Below are 23,640 nucleotides of genomic sequence, written 5' to 3'. Positions count from 1 at the left end.
AACTACTAAACGGATTTGGATGAAACTTTACAGTAATTCGGTTATACATTATGATAGTAGTATGGTGATTGCTATTCCGATAACACATAGGCTACAATTTATAATGATTATGTGTAATTTGATCATATACATATCAAGTAAGTCGGTAAAAAAAAACACAAAATACCTCCACACGGGCGAAGCCGCGAGCAAAAGCTAGTCACTACTAAGTGTAAAAGTGTGCGAATACGCGCGCATTAGTGCTACTTATAAAAAATACGATATGATGGAGTTTCGACTCTGCGCTTTTATAAAGAGGTATTCAAGTGTTGACATCAAATGGCAGTCGATAGTAACTAGCCATTCAATGGTTATAATATCGCTTATCTATTTATTCAATAGTTACACTATAATACATAGTTTTAAGAGCAGGATTGAAACTGAAAGAAAAAAAAATGTGCTACTTTTAATGAAACAAACAACTCAATTTTACAAACGTATATTTACATTTAAAACAAATACTGGCATGTGCTTACGTTATATACTAAAGGCCTTGTTAATAATCGTTATATATAATTATAAGTATATCTATCAGTGATACAATATTTAAATACGTAACCTTTAAACTAAACATAAACCAAAATAGTATATCGTACATATACAACGTTTATTAGCAAAGCAGTTAATATATATTATTCTTGGCTTACAATATTCCGAACAATAATTATGTATACAACGGAATGTCAGTATATCCCCGTCAACGTTACACATACAAACAAGTGTTAATTTATACAATAATTAAAGGCTAACGCACACGACCTCATTACATTCTCTTTCTCCGTACTCAGTGTGCGCATACGCATATAAATACATATTCATGAATGTTATGCGTTTGGTGCACAATTTTGTTGCTTTTGCTGTGGTATTGTTATGGTCGATATATCTGGATTAGGCTGTATCATCGGATTAGGCTGTAGCTCCTTTATTCAGTTTCATACATTTTGTATGAAACCAGACAAATTTGTAAAGTAAAATCTAAGCAAATGTATCGGGTATTTTTACATTATTTTTCCTGACCTAGCCAAATTCACCAATAGGCATGACATTACATAAACGAGCGGAATATAAGTAAATAGCTGTTTGCGTTCCATACCAAAAGAATTCTTATAGGATCACTATGTAGTCCGTCTGTCTGTCAAGAACCTTTTTCTCAGAAGCTCGAGGTATCAAGATGAATCAGTAGCGCAGCTTACCATAACAGGGGTCCTATATTTAAATTTGTTAGGGACTCTTCAGGACAGTGCGAACTTTTAGGCGCCTGCTTAGTTTAATATAGGTATGGGCCAAGATGGGTCCCAAAGCTCGGGGGCCCCGTATCATTGATACGGCTGATATGGCGGTAGCTAATACACTGGTCTATTATCTTTTTCAGCTGTGAAAAAATCTAACATTAAGTTAACGCGATCAAAAGGCAACTGTTTATGAATTTATTAGGGAATCAAAACCTAAAGCCCACTTCCCGTTGATCTAGATTCATGAAATTTGGCAAGACTCAATATCTTACATTTGTTCCTTTACATGTAAAGGAAAAATATCTGAGAACCGTAAATATATATATAAACCTTTCCTATTAGTTTGTACGCAACCCTGGCTGCGCATTCAACTCGCAACTTATTCAGTTTTTTTAATGTTGCTGCAGACTGCGGCGGCCTAAATGCCAGGCTAATATTACAAAATTCTTTATTATGCATTAAGGGCATGTTTCACAATGCTTATGTTAATTGTTTTAGGTATTGAACACCTGTATAATGTGGATAGTAATTTGTATATTTATTGAGAGCACAGCTGAGTGTGCGACCTTTGTATTTGAATATATCTATCTAAACATATTATCAAATAAATTCCCTCTTTTCTGTCTGTATGGTATCGATTTTCTCAAAAGCTACTGAATGAAAATTTGGTATGAAGATAGTTTAAGACCCTGGGAAGATTATAGGGTACTTTCTATCCCGGGAAAATATCAAGCGGGAATTTTATCCCGGAAAATCTTTCACGCGGCCGAAGCCGTGAGCCTAAGCTAGTCATTAATAAAATTTAAATAATATAAAAACATAAATTGTTTACACATTTTAAATTCTTAAATTATAAAGAATATACTACAAATTCGTAAAAGTCCACTAAAACACACATTTAACTGTATTTAAAATACAAACAGTTTATGATCGCCCAATACAAGCCGAAAGACATTTTATTCAACATAAAATAATTACAGATAGATTTTTTTTATCAAATAATTATAGTAGTTTTAATTAAATAACATACTAACAGTCTATACAAGATAACATTGGTCATGATTTAGGTCATATAAAGCATACAAGCAGTGTTCGTTGTAGTCTTGAAGTAGAGATATAAACAATATTATACTTAACCTCATTTGGGAAGACCACAATATTTTAATTCTTTTTTTATGTAATATTATGTAATTCGTGCAAAGTACCACTTAACTCTATATAAAAAAACGAGTCGACATTTGCGAAATAGGAGAGTTACCACGTTGTACAGTCACATACATAAGTATTAACAATTAAACACTTCAAATTACCAATACACATTTGTGTTCATAAAAAAAAAAAAACAAAAATAAAAGATATTTATTTTACTTCAAACAAAGAAAATCCAATAAAATTAACTCGTGCTGGTAATATGAAGTTTTGTATTTGTTCAGCTGCTTTTGCGGTTGACTGTACATGGTACGGTTAACATCTAACGTTACAGTCTGACGAGTGCAGTATTCCACGCAGTGCTGTATATTTCAGTTTTCGGCCCTGATGCTTATCACTCGAGCAATTCGCTCGTCCCTTTATTTAGCAATAACAAAAAAAATGATAATAATGTGCGCATTAGACATAATAATTATATGACACTATTATAACCTACAACTAAACAAAATAGCTGATACTTGCCTGTGTTTTCTAGGAATTTTTAGAATGTCGACCTACCACCACTTAGTGATTTGGGCATCAGATTCGAATTAGACAAAAATGGGCAAAACAAAAATAAATAAATGCCTTTTTGATGGTTTTAAAACCAACTTAAAATTTCAGATAACAGTTGTAACCGCTATGCCTGCAAACAAAATACATAACTGGCCGTCAACCTGTTCAACATAAATGAAAACGAACTACATCGACAGTTGAAAAGCTAATTGTCTTAAGCGACAATTTTTATGCGACACTAAGTTTCATACATATTTAAAATCAGCACTTTTTCTTTTACACTCAACACGACCGCAGCTCCGTCCTCGCGGCCGAGGACTCCGCCGCGTCTCCCGTCCCCCAGATCCTTCTGATAATTCCGGCCCGAGTGCCGATGTAAACTAGGTAGACTTAGGTCGCTTGCGCACCTCTCTCTCTCTACCCATAATCGCTGATGTCTCAACCTTTGTCTAGCTGTCCTGAGCCGAGGTCGTGACCTTTTAGAGGGTCGCCCTCAGCACAGCTACCTAAAGGCTCGCAGTGCCTAAAGCACGCACCCGCAAGACCGGTGTGTTTGTATAAGCCGGCCCTGCCAGGCTAACAAACGAATGATATAAAAAAAAAAAATTCTTGATTTTTTTAACCTAGTTAAAAATGTTCGAAAAAAACGTTGCTTATGTCAATCAGCCTTTCAACCGTCGAGATAACAGATTTTTCTTTGTGACATAAGATACATGTATTGGATTGTATATTGTTTTGTCCCCCACAGCGTTCTGAATCCACACCTGGTGTACCTACATGCCCCGAGCGGCACACACATTGTCTTCTAATACATTCTCACTTTCCTTTTTGACTAAATGTCCTTCGGGTCCCATTTGGCTGAAAACAAATTTTACTATTAGATTTCGAATTAAACAGCTATTGCATTAATTTTGTATTTATAGGTTTTAATTTTATTTGTGGTCGAAATTCGATCGTCGATTCAATATATTTGTATATAATTTTATTTCTCTGTACTCCTATATGCAATTGAATTATGTCAAATCTTACATCCTTACATAGCGCACAATGTGTTTAAAAAGGGGTAATTTCTTTACGTATTGTATATGAATATGTATGAACTGTTTCCTATTAAATCTCAATAGGTACCTTTTTAACAAATTTAAAATATCGCTAACTTTATTATAGAGAATACTTTTTATTATAAAATAGTCTTTGCCTGCGGCTCCGACAACGTAAAAATGTTTAAACAAGTTTAACAAACAACAAACTTTAAGCTTTAAATATTAGTATATATTATGACAAGAATTAATATAGATTACTATGAAAAGTAAGTAAGTCAGTCAATGCTTAAAAAAAATGCAAAACAAAAATAATTGTCGAAGCTACTACCAGCTGTTTATACAAACCAAAAAAAAACTATGTTGACGAATAATTTCAGGCGCTACTTTGAAAATATTAGCAACCAAAAGGTACAAAATAAGAAAATTCAACTACGAAGCATGAACATTATTAATTTCATTAGAATTTCATAATAATGTTTGATTAATTATACAAGCATGTTACTTTAGCCTACCCGAAACCTCATCTAAAGCGCAAGCGAGTTAACTAAAGCTAAATATCGAGATGTTTGCGTGTGTAGTGTGTATATCGAACAACTTGTTACACCGTTTTTTCGATGATTTCTGTGATTTTATTGCACCAGTATATATTTTAAAACATAAATGGACACAGACCAAAACCGTGTGTAAACACTTTGCTATAAGTGAACAATCCCACCCTTTTTCTTCAAAGATGAATGTTTTTGGCAATCAAAAATAATGATTATATCACCTATTAGGTAACCTACTAAAAACAAAACCAGACATGCAAACACCCGCTATGTTAAATTATAGCTATAGCACTACTATTCCGATCCCATTCATGCGGCATGCTCAGCATACATCGATCAGTCATTTCATCTTACTTCTGGACCTACGCTTCAGGGTTCCGCTTCATCAGCTCAAGGTCTGCTTCCACCATGTCCTTCACCAGCTGGTCGAACGTCAGTTTTGGCGTCCAGCCCAGTTTCTCTCTAGCTTTCGTCGGATCACCCAGGAGAAGGTCCTGAAATATACGTTAGCCAAGTAATAAAGTAGATTTAACGTCAGAGTAGGTGAAAATAAATACATATAAAATGTGGACGACCCCCCAAAGCCAAGTCCGTCCCTGTGCCCGAGATATCTGTATTTTAGTGGTTAAAAAATGCATCGACCCAATTTTTAATTTAGCATATGAAACAAATAATAATTATTAATTATTCGAATTTCCAAAGTGATAAAAAAATGGCAACACGAGACACGTAGTGTGTAAAGTGTATATCTCATAATTCCATCAACACATTGAGACTTGTGAAGTTGCAAACATTGTCTTATACTTTTTTTAACTCCTACTTTAAGAATACATTCACATTCCCATACTCTTCGCTCCTTGCTACCCCTGTATTCGAAAGGTAGCCCAATGTAAACTGCATCGATTCCATGATACAAAAAAATACTCTTCCTTCCCTCCTTGCTACCCCTGTATACTGTATGGTAACCCGATAAAACTGCAGTAAACTCCATGCTAAAAGACGGTAACTCACCACTTCAGTGGGGCGGAAGTACTTCGGGTTGACCTTGACGAGCAGCTGGCCGGTGTCGGCGTCGTGGCCGGTCTCGGCCTCGCCGCGGCCGCGCCACTGCACGCGCCGCGACACGCACGCGAACGCCTTCTCCACGAACTCGCGCACGCTGTGAGTCTCCCCCGTGGCCACCACGAAGTCCTCCGGCTCGTCCTGTTGCAGCATCAGCCACATTGCCTGATGGATAAAAAATGTTTTATATGGGCAGGCCAAGTTACTCCAGTGCATGATTATGAAAATGAGAGATATGTATATCCATCGCCTATCGACACATTTATGCTTGTACAGTGGGCCTATATTAGAGGCTGAAGTCAGTATTCCCAGGTCTAGCAGTCCGGTACTACGGGTTTTGTACAAGTTTAGCCTGGGATTTTACATCTTTATAAATAAATATTTCATATAGCTGCTTCTATGCAGTATAAATTTTATCGCTGCCCACACACTTTATCAGCATGATGAATCACGCACTCTCGGTAGTAGAGAAGGTCCGTTACCAATATGCATAGTATTATATTTTATTATTATTTTCTATTGAATTAATGAATTACCTCAACATAATCTTTAGCGTGTCCCCAATCTCGTTTACTATCCAGATTCCCAAGCTCTATGCACGGGAGTAGACCGAGAGTGATCTTGGCGACTCCACGGGTGATCTTCCTCGTGACGAAGTTCTCTCCCCGTCGCGGGCTCTCGTGGTTGAACAGGAGTCCGTTGCACGCGAACATGCCATACGCCTCTCTGTAGTTCACTACTATCCAATACCCGTATAGCTTTGCGCACGCTACAAAATAAATGTAGAATATGTATTTGGATTTATAAAACAATTCAGATGCCTCAAGATATCTCCAAATCTTTTGGAGAGGCGTGTGATCAGCAGTAGACTTTCTGTCTGGTGAAATAAACATTAGGGGCATGTTGGATCCCAAACCTAACTGGAATATTTTAATCATTCTATGTTTCCTATCTGTGAAACTTTCTAATGTCAAGGTTTTAGTTATTGGGCTATCTCTGTTTACTATTGAGATTGTTTATTGATTGTTTACTATACGAGCTTGATTGTGTTTACTATTTTTATATTCTATATTAAATAATACTAAACAGAGTTTGGTGCATGCAAAAAACATATATTTTTGATACTATTATATGGGATTATGATGCCTTCTATTCTCTGTAATTAGACATTTAAAACAGAAAATGTCGCCGACTGTCTCTAATGCAGCTTGAAACCATTGAAAAATTCTTAAACGTTTAATAAAAATGTCACACAAATTGTTCTGTGTTTACCTAGTTTATTGTAGCTATTGGGGTTAATGAGATTTAGTGGATAAAACTCGTTAATATTTATGTTCATACAAGTTCAGGCTAATGTCGGCATTATCTTTATTGCCTCATGGAATCTTTTTCTTATTAAAATTAAGGCTGTCATTGCGAAGAAATTCGTAGGAGTTAAGAAAAAAATATATTTGGCTAATGATGTTTTCCTTCACAACTACAGAGCCCTATTAGCTACGTTATAGACACTATAGGCCCTATTAGACACGTTACTTAGAAAAGTTCGAGGCGAGTCTCTTGGGAACTAGATTCGAACTCGCGACTTTTATTTTGGCAGCCCGTTCTATTCCCAACTACGTTATCGTCGGTTAACAAATAGTTTTTGAATATCAGATGCCGGACATCCGATGACGGCATAATACATTGCATAATGGGCAGTTTGAATTGAACTTTGTTATCAAACATAAGCTATTGTGTCCATATTCGTATTGTCTCGTATCCATAACACTTTGCAAATGTTAGCAAACGCTTGCTATTCCAGAAGATCATATAGCTCGTCTTATAATGATTTCTTACGTTTACGCGAATGTTCGACATTAAAATTAAACAATTTTATCGCGGTTTAATATTTTGGACTTCTCCCGATGTTTCGAAGACTTTGCAGCTTTCGTGGTCATTGGGGGAGGTGTTGTTCATTGGCAAAATCAAATCAATTTAATGGCTCATCTTATGTTAATTGAGATTAGATTTCTACTTTGAATTGAAGTAGTAAGGATTAAGAATGGTACAGGGCTTGATTAAACCACTGAAGGAAAATTATAATATTTGTTGTTTTTTTTGTAAATGCACAAAAGAAGGTATACTAAAATTATTTTTTAAATAAATGTAAGTTATATAATAACGGAAATATAAAAATTATCATACCTACATCTATGCCATATCTAAATCAAGATTCCACACTTTTATAAGTTTAATCTTAATTAAATTTATTGAATTATATTAACATATAAGATATTTATCATATTATCTATACAAATAGAATGTCTCTACTTTATAGTTATTGAGGAAAAACTACTCCAAGCGAACTTTATTAGAGAAGTAGAAGCTAAAACTGCAGTTTTACATTTTTTTACAATCTGCATGTTTGTACACCCGTCATGCAAAAACGACTGCATGGAATTGAATGCTCGTTTCACCAATGTATTACTAGGGGTTAAACTTAAAATATAGGGTCCATTTTATTCCGGGAAAATATAAAGCGGGAGTTTTATCCCGGAAAAACTTGTTCACGGCGGAGCGAGAGCAAATGTCAGTTAATGTTATAATAAACATACCATACGGAGATCTCGGATAGAACGGCGTCTTTTCATTTTGCGGTACTTCTACCACCTTTCCGTACAGTTCAGATGTCGACGCCTGGTATATCTTGGTCTCCTTTTCCAAACCTGCTGCCCTGACCGCCTCCAGCAGCCTGAGCGTGCCCAGGGCGTCTACCTGCGCCGTATACTCACTCAACTCGAAGGAAACTTTCACGTGAGACTGTGCACCCAGGTTGTATATTTCTTTTGGTCTTGTCTGGAACAGAAAATTAAGGTAATATCTCGAAGCAAGGGCCACGATTTATGTAATATATAAAACTTAAGTATCCTTAATTATTAGCACATGTAGAACATGTAGGACTAATATACCATCCCAGTTAAATTAGATAGCTTATATTTTTGGAAGAATAAGCTCATCGACTTTTTTTGGTATAGACGAAGAAAGGGTCTATGCTTTGTATATTTTGGAATTAGAATGTTTTTCATAAGTTTATCAATTGTATTTTACCATACTTTTTCATTATCTTCTTTTATGCTCTACAGCCGGAACACACGGAACTAAATACGAGTACTATCATAATCATTGTAATAAAAAATTCCAAGAATAAATTTAATTACATTTTCTATGGATATATCCGCAAGATTTGAATTGATAACAAATTATTTAGGTCGATAGGCAATTGGCGATATCGTATCGATAGTAGAATGCGATATATTGCATTGTTGTGTATTTCTAGTTACAAAGATAAAATCGGCCAGATAATTGGGAAGCGTTAAATCAATGCGATAGCGGCGCATTGGCCACATATTGGTACGATTTTAATCTTTACCGTGGTTAGCTGATAAAGCTACGGAGAGGGAAATAAATAGTATAGGCATTAATAAGATTCTAGATTTCGCGTTAAATATAAACGAAAATGCAACATAATATGTTTAGATGGTCATAATATCCAGACCATAGCCTAAAACCATGTCTGCATATATGTATATGCGCTGGCCAATAGTAATTTTCGGAAATGCTGAAATCGAAGGCTGTAGTAAAAAATACAATTTGAAGTAATAATCGTCATATTAGAGGTTAATTTTCATTTTAAACTTAACTTTTAGACTATGTAGTTTTGGGTGTTGCATGTCCAATCCACCTAGATTTTCGCCGTAATACAAAATAATAATAAAAAACAGTTTCTAGCTTAGGGTCAATACACACGATAGTTTTACTTAACGACTAGTTTCCAAAGCAAATATGACGCACGTTTTTATTAAGTTTCATTTGCACGGGTAACAACACTATCGTAAACAATTAACAACCTACAATACGCTTAACACTCGTGGAGAATGTTGGTAATAATGCGCGTCCTTAGCTTGTTTATAAAACGTATCTAATACGGCGTGTTAAATTTTAAAAAATGTATTTTATCCGGCTTGATTTGCAGGCAATTTGGTTCGATAACTGACCTATTTTTCTATTATCTAATAAAACTAAAAATGATACAGTATAAACGCATGGATTTAAATGTAATTTTGCACGTAGATATCTGGGTTAACATATAGTGTACGTATTTTTATCCTGCAAATAGTACAATGGGACTTTTATTCTGCTAAGGATAAATTGCGTGGGCGAAGCTGCGAGCTCAAACGATTACTATTAAAACGAATCTTGGCTAGATTATTTTTCAATTATTTTTTATCATATTACGATAATTACGGACGCCCCATATTTATTATATTTTATTAACTTGTTTATATCTATAATAAAAACATTGTGATAATGTGTACACACATAACATAGCAATTGATTATCAGATTTCGAGGCATGTTTCAAAATATAGCGGGAAGGAAGTAAGTACAATTCCGCATGGACAGAGTTAGCATTTGAATAATTATTTTTAACGTCGAAATTAATTAAATTTGCTTTATCGCACACTTAATTAATTTTAAAATACAGAAGACTTTGGAAATTCGATATAACTTTTTGACCTTGTCATTTAAGAGTTCAAAGTAACGTAATGTACATAATAAATATCTTTTGCAATACGATGTTACAATATAAAAGCATGCTTGTGGATAGTACAATTAAGCATATTATTATTATGTAGTAAATACATTTTTTATACTTAATAAATAAGTAAGGTATTTGCCAAAGTATACATCGATTAACGGAAGCCGGACTCGTTCATAGTCCTCACACTCATAGATACTAGATTTCAACAAAATATCACGCTATATTTTTTTACTGATATATGCTAGATGTCACCAAAACGTCGCGCTATATTTTTTTACTTTGTTGAAGCGCGAGCAATATGTCGTCATGGCGATTGAGAACATGTATTTATTCATAGAAACTACACACCCGCAGCTTGTGAATATGTTGTACGCGTAGTAGAGACTTTGAAATAAAACTAGTTTTAGAATTTTATCACGGTATTTTTTTTTTCTCCCTACGTTACGTATTCTGCAGCCTACATGGTCACGGAGGGGGCTGAAGTGATGACCAGACTTTATTTTGGTACAGGTAGTTTCGTGCTCAGTAATTGTAATAATTGGCTGTTATGTTGACTTGATTGAATGACTATATTTTATGTAATGCCGGCCGTGGTGCAATTTTTAAATGATGGTTATCATAAGCTGTAGCAATTTTTTCTCAACGAAATATTGCAATATTTGCAGTGTTGTAACACGCATATAGATATAGAGATATGGAGACTTAAAATTTAAAAAAACTTAAAAATATAAAGCAGTTATAACAAACAAAATGTAAGGAATTTCTGTACCCTATCCATTGTCGAGAAAACCTATAAATAATACAATTATTATTTACTAAACTGTATATTATAATATGATGATGTTAAAGTCACAAATTCTTTCTTTTGGCATAGAACTCACACCAGGCAAATGAGTATATTATAGTATTTAACTTAACATACCTTTGTTATAATACTAATGAGGCAAGTAGTGTCCGTGAGGTCTCCATAATGCAGATGCATTCTGCCTCCGGTGTGACATGCTGGCTGCCCATACAGGTGTTGGATACGTCCAGTGTTGAACGAGGATGACCGACGAAGGATTCCGTGAACTTCATAACCTTTCTCTATGAGGAATTCTGCTAGGTATGAACCATCCTGATAAACAAAAATATGTGTTATCTGTGTGTTGTAACACTGCTATCTAGATTTAAAAAATACATTTTTTTTTTTTTACGATGTTTCCTCATTATTAGATAGGAATGAGGAATTACCAGAAATAAATTATTACAGAGACCAACATTAAATATTTCTTTAACACCTAATAATAATTTTAAACAACATTTCATATAACATTGTATCTCATCATATGATGGAACACACTTGGCAAAAATGCGTGAACTGGTTGAATCCTGCCTTTGGGGATAAAAGAGTGATGTTTACTTGTCTTCATACACAGGGCCAGTGGGATCAGGGAGAACAACGATAATATTGAAAAACTTCAATCAATATTTTGGATATATTGCCACAATTAGACCAGCAAATATCCAGTGCAATAACACTTACAGCAATATTTCAATTGTTCAAGACATGTGGATTACAACATCCTGCAACTTTATTTACAGAAATCACTAATTACTTGTGTAAGTTGATTGCTGCAAGTTTTCTTCCTAATCTAAACCTTTTTGCTTGCATTGAAATAATTATACTATGTAGTATGTGGTAAGTAATATTTATATTATGCATATGAAGGCTTTAACTAGATTCTATAATTCGTTTCAGAGAATCATTTGTCAACAATCACAATGTGCTCTTTGCGAAGGGATGTGAATAGAAGTATTTTGTTGGTATCTATTCAAGGCTCTTTCATTTCAACAACACATAATTAAAGGAAACCTATAAATGGAAAGTGTATGAATGGAGTACTAATGCTGTTCACTTTTATTTTTATATATTATTTTTTTTTGTATATACAAGTTGTACCTTAAACCAAAACAGGATATAGCCAAAATAATTTATTAAACAAATTCATACAATAAATAAAATAAGGAGTCTAAGTTGTATTCCTACTATGCTTCCACGGCATGTTAAATATATGTTAAACACAGTAATATGAATAATAGCTAATATAAAAAAATTATACATTTCATAAAATATATTTCTTATAATAACATGTTGAAGTGATTTTTTTTTTGAAAATAATGTTTAAATGGTATTTTTACTTAGTTTGTAAACAAAATAAAAATCAGTTCCATGAATAGAATAGTATTAGCCAAGCCACAGTAACCACATAGTAATTAAACTGAATTCATGAAATGTTTGAAATACGTGTCACGTACAAAATATCTAATAAATGTATTTGTACACTTACCTGTCCTGTTATGCCGGTAATAAGTGCGATTTTTTGATTATTATTACTGCTAGAACCTTCCCCCGACATATTAAAAATGTAATTACTATTTATATTTTTTTCTTTATCGTAAAAAACACGTCTACACAGTGAGCCGCTGCCCGGTGATAAGCCAAGCTTATCATAACAATTCAACGGGCTCGGCTATTAGCATTTACACGCGAAATAACGGTTTACCACATCTCGTATACAACGTCTTCTGCAAACATGCAACGAATGTATAAATTGGAAATATATTTCCAATTATATCAACTAATACATTAAACTTTATTGAATAAAAGATAAAAAAATGGATTTTGGTAGGGTTTTCTATGACGTTTATATCTGACAGATAAATTAAAATTATGACAGAATAGGTACATCCATAGAAGCAGGTTTAGAACTAGTCAAAGGAACTAGTTCAGGGGTGGCCAACTTAGTAAGACCCAAGATCTACTTTTCACTAATGATACTCTGTGCGATCTACCAAGCTACATACATCTTGGAATCTTAAATGAAACAACATAGTTCAATACACAGTTTATTATTATTTTGATTAAAAAATGATACAGGACGATGCGTGCAGCAGTTAGTGATTAGGTATGTTATGTATGTTGCGCGGTCTGTTCTACGTATTGATATTTTTGCCTTGCCACGATCAATTGGACTTGTTGTTGCGATCGACCGGTTGGCCACCCCTGAACTAGTTCTTAGTTACCGGTTGTACACATTAATGGTACATTTAAGATCTTTGTGAAAAAAGACATTTTATGAAATTAATTCTGTTTTCAATACATATATACTACATAAGTGATTCATCGTATATATAAGACAACCGAACACGGTTGGTTTCCTAACTAATTAGGAAACTAATTCCTAAGAATTCAGATTTGGAATTGCGCGTAACTAGCGCAAAGGACTGGTTTTTTTAGAACACGGCGAAAATATTCGAAACATACGAAAGTTTTTTTCCCGTTCGGAAATATTAAGAGCAAGTGCCGTTTTGTTGATGATTTTCTATGTAAACGGAGCATTCAGGTTCTGAATTTCTGATCAGAAACTGATTGGGGTAAACGAATCTGTGTCGTTAGCCTAATGCGATCGTTGTCAAACGAAGATTTTGTCGAACATCCCTACCTACATACAAAGAGTATAATCCTACATCCTGTTTGTATTGTGACAAGTGACATTTGAGTTCTAACACAAATGTGGCCCTGCAAGTTTGTTTAATTTACTCATTTATCGTATTAAGTTTCACCACAACAAGTAACTGTGTATAATAATGTCATAAGTGCGTCCATTAAGTCTTCCACACCATTCCGTAAGGTTTGAAACCTAAGTTAACTTACGGCTGTGATAAGATATTTAGGATGCCCGATATCAAGATAACCCCGCTGGGAGCGGGACAGGACGTCGGAAGGAGTTGCATCTTGTTGTCGATGGGAGGTAAAAACATCATGTTGGATTGCGGCATGCACATGGGTTATAATGATGAGCGTCGTTTTCCTGATTTCTCTTATATTGTTCCCGAGGGACCTATCACTAGTCAAATTGACTGTGTCATAATATCTCACTTCCATTTGGACCACTGCGGCGCCCTCCCCTACATGTCAGAGATGATTGGATATACAGGCCCGATATACATGACTCATCCAACTAAAGCTATAGCTCCAATACTCCTCGAGGATATGAGAAAAGTTGTTGTTGAACGTAAAGGCGAATCTAACTTCTTCACGTCTCAGATGATCAAGGATTGCATCAAAAAGGTGACAGCAGTCACTCTCCACCAGTCGGTGATGGTTGATAATGAGTTAGAGATTAAGGCTTATTATGCTGGGCATGTGCTTGGTGCTGCCATGTTCTGGATCCGAGTGGGTTCTCAGTCTGTAGTGTACACTGGAGATTATAACATGACTCCTGACCGGCACTTAGGAGCTGCATGGATTGATAAATGCAGACCTGATTTGCTTATAACAGAATCTACTTATGCCACAACAATCAGAGATTCAAAACGATGCCGCGAGAGAGATTTTCTGAAAAAAGTCCATGAATGTGTTGAAAAAGGAGGCAAAGTATTAATACCTGTTTTTGCACTAGGAAGAGCTCAAGAATTGTGTATTTTACTAGAGACTTATTGGGAGAGAATGAATTTAAAGTACCCAGTGTACTTTGCCCTTGGCCTAACTGAAAAAGCAAATAACTATTATAAAATGTTTATTACATGGACCAACCAAAAGATCCGGAAGACATTTGTACAAAGAAATATGTTTGACTTCAAACACATTAAACCATTTGATAAGTCATACATAGATAATCCTGGGGCAATGGTGGTGTTTGCGACCCCAGGCATGCTTCATGCCGGTCTATCTTTGAACATATTTAAGAAATGGGCACCATATGAGCAAAACATGGTTATAATGCCAGGTTTCTGTGTCCAGGGGACGGTTGGGCACAAAATCTTGAATGGAGCCAAAAAGATTGAATTTGAAAATCGACAGGTTGTGGAAGTGAAAATGGCTGTAGAATACATGTCATTTTCAGCACACGCTGATGCAAAGGGCATAATGCAGTTAATACAGTACTGTGAGCCTAAGAATGTTCTGTTGGTGCATGGTGAAGCTTTGAAAATGGAGTTCTTGAAGGAGAAAATTGAGAAGGAATTTAAAATCAGCTGTTTCATGCCTGCGAATGGTGAAACATGTACTATAAACACACCAACTAAGATACCAATTGATGTATCACTTAGGTTGTTGAAGGCTGAAGCTGTGAGGTATAATGCATTGCCTCCAGACCCTAAGAGGAGGAGAGTGGTCAATGGCATTCTCTGTGTCAGAGACAACAGGCTCTCCTTGCTTGATATAGATGAGATGTGTGACGAAATAGGAATAAACAGACACATCATTAGGTTCACAAGCACAGTCCGTCTCGAGGACCCAGGGCCAGCGGTAAAAACAGCAGAGAAACTGAAGAATTTATTGTCAGAGAAGTTAGAAGGCTGGACTATCACCATATCTGATGGAAACATATCAGTGGAGTCAGTACTTATAAAAGTAGAGGGTGAGGACGACAGCACCAAAAACATTTATGTTTCTTGGACAAACCAAGATGAAGATCTAGGAAGTTATATTTTAGGATTGTTGCAGTCAATGGTTCAGTAATCCATTAGGTATAAGATTTTTTTTGTTTCATAATTTTAATAAATTAGTTTTATGTAATACATTTGTTTATGTACACCATGTTATATCTGTGTTGCATTTCCCCTGGTACCAGAGATATTGAAGTCTGTTCATCTTTGTCAAATTTTTAAGCACATCCTGAGTTTTTGTACTGGGTTTCTGGAAAAAAAAGACAATGTTTAAATGCCAGAGTGAAAATAATAATAATGAGATACCTATATAACAGGAAATTATCATGTAACTTCGGCCGTCAAGTCATATTATTTCGAAATAATTATGATTGGGTACATGGAAATTTGAATTTTCCAAACGAGTATCTTGCATACTTAGGATGATAAGGCAATGGACTAAATATTTTTAAATCCCAATAGGACCATGGCTAGTTATATCGCAAATACAATAACATTATATGGACACTTGCATCATTACTCTATTTTTTTAAAATAAGTAAATATAATGTTTTTTTAGTTATCGCATTTTTCGTTTCAAAAACTAACAGATAATTATTTTATCTGTTAACACATTTCTATGTTGAGGTATCGAGGGCGTTATCTTATTAGTCTAATAGTGTCGAAATCGTGAAAAATAAACAGATCGATTATTTTAATGGGTAAGCCTACTTACATTATATTTTTAAATTGTTGTTCACATGTGGAATGCTCGGAAAACATAGAGACATGCCCTTTAAAACAAGCTGCTAATCGAAATTCAATAGTAATAATGGCAAAAACAGCAATGACGTAATGTTTGTTTTTGTTAATACCTGCGTTGCTGCTGACCTTAAGCGAGTCAGGTGATTGAATCTATAGTATTTACAATATATAATAACATACACCCCTGATCTCTCACTGAGATACGACGTTTTCCTGGGTATCATGGACAACCGTAGGCTTCGAACCCTACAGCGCCTAAAGGAAATATTCACAACTCCAAAATTGTTCTCGATTTGAAGATCACGGTCTCGAGATTTAGGGATAGGTACTATTCCTCTAGAAATACACAGACTTACCGTCGGTGGGGGGAATAGCCTCCTAAAGTCTCCTTTGTGAAGGTGTTCTCTGTGTGCCTTCAAGAAGCTATTTCTTAGTTTAGTGTTCAAGCAGGGCCGACACAATTCGCATAGTTCATGGGAATCACAATTTTCTTTGCAGACTGTACTGCATTGTTCGCCCCACACGGCTATGTTCTTTTGCGTCGACACCATGTTTTGAGCGCCTGTATTTTCTCTGAAATGTATTATTGAAGGTTCAACAAAAGATTTCCTTTTTATATTTAAGAACTTTCAGAATTCCGTTATACGTTTAAATACTTATAGGTTAAACCATAATATTTATGGTAACAAGCTTGATCATATCATTAATCTCAATTTAATTTTGGATAACAAGTAATGTACCCTTGTCGGAATCATAATTCTTTTGTTAAAGATGCTACTAATTACCATTACCACTGCTTATAATAAAACTAAACTTGAACTATAGACCCTCAAGGTGGCACAAATCCGCTGACGAAGACGATAAAAAATTACCAACCCGGTCCACAAATTCGTCGACGACGCTTTTGATTTTCCTTATAGACGTTCTATACAAATAATAATTGGTATCTATTTATATAACACATTAAACATAAATAATTTCCTTTAACCTGAATATAAAATGTACACAGAACGACAGTCGCTACGTAAGTACAGTATCGAATCTGCAAAATACAATTTAGCAGATTCAATACTTTGCGTAGGGACTGTCGATATTTAAACAGTCGTTATTAAAATGAACTGCATTTATTTAAGACAATAAGGATCGAAGTGCTTATCGCCATGGTAATTAACACTAAACAAGCGATGTTTATTCCACGGTGCCTACGTAAAGTATTGCGTGTGCAAAATGCAATTTTGCAGATTCGCTACTTTACGTAGGGACCGTCGAGAAATTAGACTTCGAATCCCAAAAACATGTTTAATGCTGACACAGCAGTTCATTGTGTTTAACAAGCAGGTACTATGTGTCATGTTCACCACAACATCACGACCAAATATTATGATAAATGAGTGAATCAAATTGTTTTTGTATTGCAACATACCGACTGGCCACAAAGACTTATCTAGACTCTTTTCAATATTATCCCCATAAAAATAAATGTATAGTATAAAATGATGACACTTGGTAAGTACCTTTAAATCATAATTAAACCATGAAACTTGTTAGCTACATAGATAATTATAATTACTTTTGCTAGAGCGGGAAGTTATCCGCTACCTTCTGTATTTCAGCTGCCTACTGCCACACTACCCTACAAACACTTCATACCATTATTTAGCAAATTAGTTTTATTAATATTGCGAGATGTGTCGCGTTCCGGTATCAGCCTGTGTAATGTGTATATCCGGATTTAAAAATGCTGGCATAACTGTGTTGACTAGCGGCGGATCTCTCGTCGGCCAAAACTCTATCTGTATCTCACTCCGTCTACCATCAGGTGCAGTGAGGTCACGTTTCTGTGACTGAATAGGAGAAAAGATATACAAACCCGTGATTCCAATCTTTCTTAACATGGTCAGCAACGCCAACCAAACCCATCAAGTTGTAGAGCACTTGTTCGTACAATAGCTGGTTGGGTGGATAGTGGGCGGATGACAAGTTGGGCGACATGTTGGCTTCCAACAAATACACTTTTAGGTCCTCGTCCACCACTAGGTCGAAACGCATCATTTCGAAGTAATTGTCACTTGATGGATAACTTTTAAGCTGAAAGATTAAAAGGCTGTTTTAATAAACTTAGAGCGCGTATCAAAATATTGTGGTTTATACTATATTACTTATATTGGAGTTATCGTAGACAAATTCTGTATGCTACACTTTAGAATACCTACTATACTAAATTAGTTGAGTAACTACACGTTTATTAAAATAAAAATATATATCAATGGTAGAGACCCATTTTCAATAGAGCAAGGCACTAGCCGGCCATAATTAAATCGATGTGTGATTTTATATAATTGGCTAAATTTGATTAATCTATAACAATTGTGGATAATATTACACCCTATGCGTGAAACTATTTCCAAATCGAAATAGTGGTTTCAGATATTAGCTCGAACTTAAATAAAATATATGTTTATAATAAAGATACATACAGCCTGAATGACATGATATTCTTTCTTCACGAATACATCTGCGATTGCTTTTTGTACATCCTCCCACATTTTAGTTGTGTCCTTGCCCTGTAGCCAAAGAATTTCTATTATTAATACTCTGCAGTATTACAGAACATGTTATTTTAACTAAATTATTTCATTTATATACGGTTTTGTATGTCTATTTTTGTATACTTTAATGGATTAGATCATTTTATGTGTATGGCACAATATTGCTGTTATAAATTAATCATAACAAGCGAAATACATTTATTTATTTTGGTGAGTTATAATGTTTGTTTATACAGTGCTTAGAAAAACCGTTTATTTTCTTGAATTTGTTTTGACACAGTTATCTTTAATACATGCCGAAGATTTAGAATTAATGACTCTCATCATACACTCTATTTTTGACAGTCATTACTTATACGCATAATTCTCGGAAGAGGTGTTTGCCTATAGTTGATTGCTGTTTTATCGCATATTAATTGTTTACTTGTTAAATATTTTGTTATTGTATAAAATGTTATCTCGAGTGGGCTCGAAACGCCATTTTGGGTAACGTTATGCGTAGATTATAATGTGAATCTAGTAGAAATTTTATCTTTATGCTAGTGACGTCTAGAAAAATCATTTAGAGTGGTGATTTGTATTGTGTTCATTTCATGTTGTGTCTAATTGTGACCTCTCTGACTTCTTCCTCTAACATATTAAGTAAGTATATTAAGTATTTTTCTTTATTTCTTTCTATATAAGTAGGTAGGTAGTTAGTTGTACTTTCGATTTAGCGTACACGTCGAATGAGTCCTTCATACTAAATCCCAGAGCGGTGTATGGATGGGCCAACGAGGGCACCTCCCACGTTGGCAAGTAATCGTCTCCTATAACATATTTGTCCAAATTCTTCGGATCAAACGGGTAGTATTTCGCTGGACAGTATCTGTAAATAAATGATCATAGAGTTTGTAGTGTATGGCTTCATATCTATAGTAATATATAAAGCTGAAGAGGGTGTTTGCACGCGTTAATCTTAAAAACTACTAAACCGATTTTGAAAAATGTTTCATTAATATGAAACTACATTACTTCTAATTGCTATAGGCTACTTTTTATCTCGAAAAATATTAATCTAGAAAAATCTTTTTCACGCGGGTGGTCCCGCAGGCATAAGCGTGTCAGTAATATTAGGAAATGAAGAATGATGAATGACTTTTACAATAAGGAAGTTATGTTTTGTAAGATAGCGATCGCTACATAGTATATAGGTACATAATAACCTAGTACTATGTAGTGTACTATATTTTGTCAAAATGGTCGGAACAGGGTTCTTACGGATAGATTTTGGAAACCTACATATGCTGTCACCAGCAAGCCTATACCGAAGCTCTACAGCTGAGTATTTGTAACACTTCACACAAATTTTCGCACCTCCTCATCCTCCCATAAAGTACCTAATTATATTTTTAGAGTCAAAGCTTTTCTTATATTTGATCATGTTGATACTACTTAACTATAATACTCGAAGTAGATATTGACCTAAATCCTTTACTAGTATACGGCATACGCCGAATTAGCGAACATGCGTAAATTTAATTATATTATGCGTAGCAAAAATTGTTCGCCCTCAACTCTTACGCGTTACGATCATAGAATAAAAAATATATAGGTATAATTCGTAGTCTCATTCTATTATTTATAATTACTCATTTGTCAAGGTCTTGATGTACATATTCACTGTATAATACGGGCTCCGAATTAGGGTGATCCTGAGGCCAATTCCCATCTTGGGGATTGGTGTGGACTTTTCCTCTGTCTGATTACCCCAACGTAATATATAATAATAATATCAGCCCTATATTATATACTGTCCTACTGTTGGGCACGGGCCTCCTCTACTACTGAGAGGGATTAGGCCTTAGTTCACCACGCTGGCCTAGTGCGGATTGGTAGACTTCACACACCCTCGAAATTCCTATAGAGAACTTCTCAGGTCGGCAGGTTTCCTCACGATGTTTTCCTTCACCGTTAAAGCAAGCGATAATTTACAAAGAATAGTAGATTGATGTCAAAAACTTGTGTTGTGTCTTTATAATGATTTGTATTAAGGAATTCGAATACCAAGCATTGGTGGTATTAGCCGGCGCTAGGTCATGGACGGGAACAAAAAAGAGAGCTTCCCGATTCCAACAATTTTGTAAGTAAGATGCTTTGGTCAAGAGCGTGGTGACCTAAAAAATAAAACAGGGCCTCAGCTGGGCACTGCTCAGGCCCTCCTAAGGCATGAGGCCTCGGGTGGTTTCCAGATTCGTATCGCCTCATAAGACGATACGGATATCATTCTGATCCCAAGATATCAAAGGAAAGGTTGTATATAAAATATCGGTTTCGTTGTCAAAATTTGAATAATAATTACTTACCTAAATAGCACGTCACCTTTATACCAATACACTCTCAGCGGGTCAACAGAAGTTAAGACCACGTACACGCCAATATCAAACTTATGACCATCCACTAAAAACGGTTTTTGCACAAACTCTTGAACAAAACTTTCCCCGCTAAAATCTATTTCACTCACGTTCTTCAAGTAAACACCTCGATGCTGATTGTGCTTCTCCAAAAACAATGCGTTTTTATTCACTGATGCATAGCTTAAGAACTCGGCCTTATTTTGTGGTAGTTTGAAAGCCCTCGGTATGTACTCACTCTTAGACGTGGCTAAATCAACTTTGTTGGTTATAAATCCAATGCCGGGAAAATGATTTACCTTTTGGTGCCGTTTTAGTTTATGCATGTTTGGGTATAAGGATCTGAAGGGGTAGTCATGCGACCATAGTAGCGACCAGTCTGTCTTATTTGTCGATTTTTCGTATCCGACCCTGTCTAAAACAATATGGACGTGTTTTAAAACACCATTTTTGTTCTCGACGTCGCTGTAGGCAGAATAAACCCAGTAGCGTCTCTTAGGTACTTCATCTTTGGTTTTTTCTCTATTTTGCACGTTCATTACCTCTAATAATATCCCTAACGATACCCCTATTACACATATCAGAAGAAATGTATTGACATTTTTGTCAAGCGAGAAGTCGCTAAATTTATATTTGGGTATTTCTGATTTTTTATCGGAATCTGCCTTTTCGATATTCTCGTGATCTATATTTTCTTTATTACACTCTTCTGTTATATCCTAAAATTGAAAAAAAATATATATAAAAGGCATGTTGTATAATATTTATAATAATTTCAATGTTTTATGATACAAATAAATTTAAAGAAACACGATAACAACTGAATGTTCTAAACTTCTATGGATTGCACTAGTTGTCTAAGGGATTATCGTTATTATTGTTGTTCCACGGCGTGCCCTTTATCGACCACCAAGCATTCCTGAGGGTGGATGTATCGGAGGTGGTCGCTCGTAAAACCCATGAGTCACAACCTCGGTACACGAAAAGAAGGTACATCGACCTTGTAAAGAAAGACTGTTCATTCAAAAAAACATTATTTTTAAAAGTAGCCACACATCGTTAAAGACACTGCGTATACGTATTAAAATCGCTACACTGTATTAATAACTAAAACCTTATAATTCGGCAAAATTCTACGATATTTTTTTTACAATATGTCTTTCATCATGTCGAATTCCGATGTTACCTACAAAATATTTATGAATTTGGCATTTATTAATAGAAATCTGTTTGTCGTTCCTAAAACTAAGTGGATATACATACATTTTGAAACCTATAAATTAATAAAATGAAACAGTTCAAAAGTTAGTATCTAATTTGAAGTTGAAAATGAATTTCATATTTATTTAAGACTTCAAGAAAATTGTAATTTAACACGCGATATTTGTAAAACAAATATAAAGATCGTAATTAAAAACAGTAAATTATACGGTACACGTTTGATAAATTTACCTAAATTAGCCCAATGTGAATACGTTTATCGTGAACTTTAAATTAAATTTTCTTTACAACTACTTTTCACAAATCTAATCTTTAAAATCTTAGGAAACGTCGGCACAAATAAATGGTACAAACCGGCTAACTAATGTTGAAAATTCGATTTAAACAACAATAAATTCGTAAGTAAAGTTAGATTACGATTTATCTAAATAGATATCTATAATGACTTATAGGAAGAATGACACTGACCTGATTTCCTTTGCCTTCCATTATATTTAAAAATAAACTTATAGGTTTTCTATAATTTTTTGCCGCGTAAATTTTGCGTACAAGCTCAGATGTTTGTGAGACACGAATGTGCTGCATACGCGGTAGTTTGAAAGAGAAGACGATAGTTACCCGTGTGCCTGATAAAGACAGCAGACACTTTCTAAAACATGGTTAACCAGTGCCATAAGACTTTTAAGGTCACATCTACATACTACATGTCTTTAGTGGCACACTAGAGCTATGGAGATGCGGTCGTGTTATTGTTTAATTAAAACAATAATTATTGACATTATCTTTTTATTCCAACGTTAATGTTTGACGTGTTTAAATGATCCTTCTGCCATTTTTTTTTATTCTGAGACCATGTATAGTATCGGAATGTGAATTTGATTTTTTTAAGGTATTAAGTGCGGCTCGAAGGATCAATCCATCATACATCTCCAGATTCTAATTGAAATTGTTATCGATAATATTTAGTTTTATGTTAATGAGCTTTTATTTATAACATAAATTAGATAAGTAATTATTATTTTATTCTTAGTAATTGTTAGATCCAAAAAAGAGAATATCTTTCCACAAATAGGTAGTAGACTGCCTCGGTG

General features: G+C 34.9%; 3 protein-coding genes across 4 annotated transcripts; 1 reads left to right on the top strand and 2 right to left on the bottom strand.

Annotated features, from left to right (window-relative positions):
* Positions 1 to 462: 462 nt before the first annotated feature.
* Positions 463 to 12,923, bottom strand: LOC115450789 (GDP-mannose 4,6 dehydratase). Of its 2 annotated transcripts, none has more exons than XM_030178900.2 (7): positions 12,540 to 12,923; positions 11,132 to 11,326; positions 8,223 to 8,463; positions 6,165 to 6,397; positions 5,578 to 5,793; positions 4,921 to 5,060; positions 463 to 3,833 (listed from the first exon to the last, which is right to left on the bottom strand). In XM_030178900.2, exons 1-6 carry the CDS (start codon positions 12,606 to 12,608, stop codon positions 4,929 to 4,931), a joined length of 1,086 nt encoding a protein of 361 aa, XP_030034760.1. In that variant the 5' UTR covers positions 12,609 to 12,923; the 3' UTR covers positions 463 to 3,833; positions 4,921 to 4,928. The 2 variants fall into 2 exon arrangements, with proteins under 2 accessions (XP_030034760.1, XP_030034759.2); XM_030178899.2 differs by having other exon boundaries at positions 4,933 to 5,060.
* Positions 12,924 to 13,708: 785 nt separating this feature from the next.
* LOC115450786 (integrator complex subunit 11) lies at positions 13,709 to 15,774 on the top strand. Its single transcript, XM_030178896.2, has one exon. The coding sequence runs from the start codon at positions 13,928 to 13,930 to the stop codon at positions 15,713 to 15,715; it is 1,788 nt and encodes a 595-aa protein (XP_030034756.2). The 5' UTR covers positions 13,709 to 13,927; the 3' UTR covers positions 15,716 to 15,774.
* Positions 15,765 to 23,244, bottom strand: LOC115450787 (probable tubulin polyglutamylase ttll-15). The gene is made up of 7 exons (XM_030178897.2): positions 23,018 to 23,244; positions 21,281 to 22,047; positions 19,641 to 19,803; positions 18,864 to 18,950; positions 18,257 to 18,474; positions 16,743 to 16,959; positions 15,765 to 15,892 (listed from the first exon to the last, which is right to left on the bottom strand). Exons 1-7 carry the CDS (start codon positions 23,132 to 23,134, stop codon positions 15,782 to 15,784), a joined length of 1,680 nt encoding a protein of 559 aa, XP_030034757.2. The 5' UTR covers positions 23,135 to 23,244; the 3' UTR covers positions 15,765 to 15,781.
* Between the last annotated feature and the right edge of the window lie 396 nt (positions 23,245 to 23,640).

This window comes from Manduca sexta, chromosome 11, assembly GCF_014839805.1.
Source record: "Manduca sexta isolate Smith_Timp_Sample1 chromosome 11, JHU_Msex_v1.0, whole genome shotgun sequence".
In the NCBI taxonomy this organism is placed as follows: Eukaryota; Metazoa; Arthropoda; class Insecta; order Lepidoptera; family Sphingidae; genus Manduca; species Manduca sexta.
Note: the sequence above shows the minus strand (reverse complement) of the source record. Positions and strands in the feature narration are given on the sequence as shown.